This window comes from Atta colombica, unplaced genomic scaffold (genome assembly GCF_001594045.1).
Source record: "Atta colombica isolate Treedump-2 unplaced genomic scaffold, Acol1.0 scaffold127, whole genome shotgun sequence".
NCBI lineage: Eukaryota > Metazoa > Arthropoda > Insecta > Hymenoptera > Formicidae > Atta > Atta colombica.
Genome location: NW_017259214.1, coordinates 31,919 through 37,832, shown reverse-complemented (window position 1 = coordinate 37,832; position 5,914 = coordinate 31,919). Strand labels below are relative to the sequence as shown.

The following is a 5,914-nucleotide window of genomic DNA, read 5'->3' as shown; positions in this document are numbered from 1 at the left end:
TCTATTATAAAAAGATTTATTTATTTATATACAATATTTTATTTAATTTTTATTACATATAATTTTAGGAAGGTATGCTGTTGAGACATCATAATGAGGCAGAGTCTTTGCACGCTGTTCAACGAATGCATTGGGAATGGAAATTAAAAGAAGTAGGACTTTGTGAATCCAAAACGACACCTCAGATAGAAGATGTTCATGTTCCCATGGTGCATGTTTCAGACGATTTTGATTTGTTACCAGCTTAGTGTATAATAATATCATATATTTTGTTTTTTATATACACAGTTTTTTTCGTGTCTTCGAAATAACGTAAACAATGGCTTTAATCTGTGATCTCTATCAATATATGCACTATCATTATGTCATTGCAAATTCATATTATAAGTGAATATCAGCGACGCAACAAACTGCATAGGAATTTTACAAATATAAATTGTATTGCAATATCATGATTTGAAAAAAATTTGAAAAATAAAAATATTAATTATTATTATTAGATTATGAAAATATCGTTACACATACATCAAAATTTCGACTATAAATAGAAAAAAAGATACTCTGAAGATAATTTGGAATACGATTGAAATTTTTATTGGATAGCAATGGTTCCATATTTGCAGTTATTATTTAACTTTTCACAGTATAAGTGAGATTACATTATGAAAGAATGTTAGGAGAGAAAATACTTTTTCATTTTATACAGTTAAAATAATCAAAATAAATCGATTCATTGTATGAATAAAATACAGTATGAGTAAAATACAGAAATATATTCATGTGTGCCTTGAATTTTTATTAAATTAAGTTTGAAATATTGACAAATAGCAAAATAGTTATATCCTTGACAAAACAGTTTTGCTATATATTTTTAAGAACAGGAATGACAGTAAATAAAATTATGACTACAAAATAAAAGATAATTAGGCTTATGTCGATAGTATTTCGTAGCGTAATTTAACTAAAGCATAATCTAACTAGCAGCTAGTGTTGTCAGAGTCGATATATATAATTGTACTTTTTGATACATTAAAAATAAATGTTAGAATAAAATTAGACAGAATTTTCATATTAAAAAATGGTTTCATTGATTAATTTCAGTATTTAAAAATTACTTAAAAATTTAATAATGTATATGTATACAGATAAAAAACTAACGAAGGGAGCCTTGAACTATCCTTCATCGATTTTCATGAAACTTGGAGAGTATGTTGAGTGTTCCTTCCTAATATAATATTACCCCATTTTGATCGCAGATAGCAAATTAAGATGTTAAATGTTTCTTTATGTTTTTATTTTTCAAGGATTATTTTTTTATATTTGAATAAGTAAAAATATATTGTTTTATTACTTATTATCACATATATGTCACGCAAATTCATTCTCTATACTTTTAACATTTTGCAAATATTAAAAACATTAAATTCACAACATAAGAAAAATGCGATTTAACAGATTAATTTTTTGCCATTACTTTATGTAATGTCTTTACATATTGCAGGATAAAATTGTTTGTAAAACAATCTAGATAGGACAACTGATCCATTTGAACTCGAAAAGAATTTATTTTCTTTATGAATTAGCATAATTTGTTCGAAATGAACTTAAAAAAAAACTCCTTTCCGATTAACAAAGGACTCCATAAAAATATTTCTTACAAAGTTAAATTAAAATTAATTTAAAGAAATCCTTTTTCTATTCGTAATAGGTTTGAAAAAAATTCTTTTTTGGCTTGGTCACAATGTACTTGTACAAAATTATTCCCATTATAAGTCATGATCTGCCGCCACTAAAATTGTATCGTGCTTGAGTGATTGGCGTGATTGCTGCGAGCGTAATAGAAATTAGTTTTTGCAATAGCGTTTGTATACATATATACAAAATATATATTACATATACAGATGGCCATTTTAATTCTCTCAACACATATCTCGAAAAATATGGAAGATAAAAAAAATCAATAATATTTAATAGAGTTCTCGAAAATCAAACAATTATTAATTAGCGGGCAATGAAAGCATTTACAAAGCGGTATTTGCGCAATACATAAAAATATATTTACAATAATTTTACATTACTTGTCGATATAATATTCTTGGACATTTCAGTTTACTTTAAATCATCATCAGCAATGCCATTTTCATAAACAATATTCTAATCCACACATGTTGGAGATGGTCTCTGCGTTCGACTCCTACTTCTTAGTTACATACTCCTACTTCTTAGTTGAGAAATGCCATTATTTCTTTTCATTATTTAATTAAATGAATAACCTCCGCCTTAGCAGATCATGTAATTAAATTACATATTTGACTTCTATATGGATAGTATCTTAAATAATATATTTATAATTTATTTTCTACTTATTGTAACATGTGTTGCGCTTCGAACTGTGATCTGCTAAGGTGGAGATTATTCACTTGATTAAACAACGAAGAGAAGTAATGACATTTCTCAACTAAGAAGTAACAGTATACTCATTCTTTATTGAACGCAGAGATCAACATGTGCGGATTGAAATATTGTTTATGAAAATTATATGACATTGCTGATGATGGTTTAAAGTAAACCGAAACGTCCAAGAATATTATATCGACAAGTAATATAAAATTATTATGAATATATTTTAATGTATTGCACTTCAAATACCGCACTGTAAATGCTCTCATTACCCGCTAATTAATATTTATTATTATATAGAAAAAATGTTTCAGAAGTTGTATGGTTTAGATGGGGGCCACATTTCGGTCATGTTGTCTTTCTTCTAGGTAGAGGCGTCAAAAAGATATGAAGATCATCTTCACTTTTAAAAATGGAATTGTATAATTTTTTTACACAATATAATTCTTTTAAGGCTCTTGAGTGGTCGCCGCAGCTATGGAATCGTGACGTCAGAAGCGAAGAATGACACGTTAATTTATGTTGCATGCCATTTGTAAATAAAGACAATTTAGAAATCTAAATGACGAGATCGCTTCGCTTTAAAACACTTTAAACATGGACGAAAACTATCCTTTCCTTCCTTGATAGTTAGTAAATGATATTAAATGTTGCTCGCGAGCGACACAACTTCGTCGCGTACTCTATGATTTTTTTCTTACTTAAAAAAATTTCCGTACAAGAGCGTAAGATCTCGACAACCAGATAGAATTTTCACAAATATCAGAGTTTTCCGTTAACAAGTTGGGCGCCAGGCAGAGAGAGCGTACCTCTCTTTTGTTAATTTTCGCCTATTTTAAATTAATTGCTCATAATTTCAATTCGCGATAGCAACAGGGATGGATCGTTAAAAGTGAGGAAATTATCATAGGATGAGAGATATGTTGCAAGAATCACACATAAATTTATAATAAAATAGATATAAATTTGTAATATAATAACAACTGTATTTCATAAGCCTTTCTACAATTAACATCTGGCGCTTCGCTGTGTAGAGATAGGATTATTCGATAGGATCTACATCGCGGATGACAACGATACTTCAGTGTTAACACCGGGTCGACAGCCGTACTCAATCTCATTAAATCTTTACTATTAGAATGAGCACTTTCTAAGGTGATTATTGTACGACAATTAAATGCTAACAAAATCTGTCGACGACATACAAAAGCCTCTATTGCAAGATACGTTACCCAACAGGATAACTTCGACGCCAATCTAAACGATAATTCAAACACATGATACAGTTACAATAATTGGTTCAGCATGGCACAAAAGGTACAAAACAAAACAAAAAATGATTTGACTGTGGCAAGAGAGGCGAGCGCGAATCGGCAGCTAGTATTTTTTTTTCAACGACAAGACTCGGCGAATCGGCGAATGGCACGTAATGTTAATGACAGTCATTAAATCGGCCGTTTGCAATCATGCGAGTTTTCATGCACGATCCATTCAATGCTACGAATCTGATGATCGACTTTATAATTGGTGGCAGCGTTTGTCTCACTCAATTCTCGTCTCCCTTAATTCTTATCGCGACAGTCTGGTATTCTAGTATTCTTAGAGCTCACTATAATTCTTTCGACAGCGGGGAAACGTACGTCTTCTTATAGCGAGTCCTCTGATAATTTTGGACTGTTTCATACTTCGATTTTTTGTCGTATTCGGAGGCCTAGTATTGATAACCATTTTTTTTTGTTTGTGTAATTTAATGCATATACATATTAGTGAGTAGTTGCTTTAATGGATAGTTAGTGATATCTCTTATCTTTATGGATTATTGGAATTGTTTCGGCCTATTTTTGGTGAGTCCTTTTTTAGTTCTCTATGTATAGTTTTAGGCGATTCACATAATAACTTTTTCCGCCCTACTTTTAGCGTACAGTTAACATTAGAATTTTTTTCTAATATCGCATACAGTCCTATCCATAGCGCGTCTAATTTTTTTAATCGTCCGTGACGTAGTGTTATGTATTGACAGCCCACAGACTTATGTCCTTTGGTGTGTATGAGAGTCTTTGCTGCCTCCATTATTATCCGGTTTTCTCTTTCAGCAGCGCCATTTTGCTCCAGGCTGTATGGTACAATGCGTTGATGTTGAACTTCGAATTTCTTGATTAATTCTCGGATTTCTTGATTTATAAACTCTAATCCGTTGTCGGTTCTGAGTTTTTTTATTCTTTTAGGTACATGCTTTTCGATCTTTCTCAGGAAGTTTGTTGGTTTGCTTCCAATAGGCGAAAATGCGCAGTGCGCTCGCAATGCAACAGAAGTAATATTTAAGAATTAATTAATTCGTAATTGAAATCTAATACTTGTTCTACAATATAATATAAACACAAGTCGTAAACCGTAAGAAATTGGTCAATCATAGTTGAATATGAAAAAAATAATCGATTATAATTGGTTAATTTTTTACTGTTTATGGCTTGCGACCCTATTGTAGACATGAGCATAACGAAAATAAAATTCTTACGATTTTCTTTAGGAAATTGCGTAGTTTAAAAATAATAGTAACTATATTATTGATAATATTATGTTGTTTTAAATGCTTGTAGCTTCCTAAATCAGTTTTATTTATATTATTTTTTTTTCTTAGTTTTTTCATTTTAAATTAAAAATTGGGGTATATCGTAAACTGCCACACCTGTCTATAAAACAGACCATGAGTTATAATTTAATTGTTTATAATGTTGCTTTATAGTGTCAAACAGTTCTATTGGAGTTGAAGACAATCATGCATATGAAAAAATTCTTGAAAAACTATCACGTAACATATAATATTTGTATCTTGCAGAACAGCATAAAATAAATGTACATATAATTCAATAAAAACGTTTTATAACGAAGTGAAAAGATTCTGGAAAATCTTATATACATTCACTTGTAGGTACTTTCCAGTAAAAAAACTTTTCATGCATAAATATGTATAAATATGTATAAACATACATAATATGTACTATATATAAACTATATATAGTAGTAAACTATATATAAACATATATAAATATTCATAAACATGTATAATCATATATGAAATATGTCCATACATCTCTCTTATTCTTTTGTAAAATTATTTTTTTTAGTGTAATAGAAATAACAAGTTGTAATTTACAAGAAGACTTAAAAAGATTTGTATCAAGTATCTGCTACATTACAGTGTTTCTGTGCATCGGCAAGTTTACTCCATTTAATATTATTTCGTGTATCTACAATAAAGAAAATCTTTTATCTTTTTACATATGCGTTAGTGAGAGATATGTTATATAGTGAGGGATATGTATATTAAAATACTAAATTATTTAATTCTTTACCTGTTTTATGCTTAAAGTAAAAAATGTGAAGAACAAAATATGTTAACGCAGAAAATGCTGCAAATACTGAAAATATTCTTAGAGTCATTATACCTCCAAATTTTTTAAACAAGATACCACCTATCAAACTGCCAATCGAGAGTCCTGGTAACATTTTATAC

General features: G+C 29.5%; 2 protein-coding genes across 5 annotated transcripts in view; one reads left to right on the top strand and one right to left on the bottom strand.

Annotated features, from left to right (window-relative positions):
* LOC108684197 (serine-rich adhesin for platelets) overlaps positions 1 to 318 on the top strand; it is a 32,966-nt gene extending 32,648 nt beyond the window's left edge. For all 4 annotated transcript variants that reach the window (XM_018188366.1, XM_018188367.1, XM_018188363.1 and 1 more), the window contains exon 8: positions 69 to 318. In XM_018188366.1, the coding sequence (XP_018043855.1) occupies positions 69 to 248 (180 nt within the window). In that variant the 3' untranslated portion in view covers positions 249 to 318. The remainder of the gene's footprint in view (positions 1 to 68) is intronic.
* Positions 319 to 5,577: 5,259 nt separating this feature from the next.
* Positions 5,578 to 5,914, bottom strand: part of LOC108684192 (major facilitator superfamily domain-containing protein 6-like) — a gene marked incomplete at its 5' end in the record, with an annotated part of 3,277 nt that continues 2,940 nt past the window's right edge. The window contains 2 exons of the mRNA XM_018188359.1: positions 5,578 to 5,648; positions 5,754 to 5,897. Coding sequence (XP_018043848.1) covers positions 5,578 to 5,648; positions 5,754 to 5,897 — 215 coding nt within the window. The remainder of the gene's footprint in view (positions 5,649 to 5,753; positions 5,898 to 5,914) is intronic.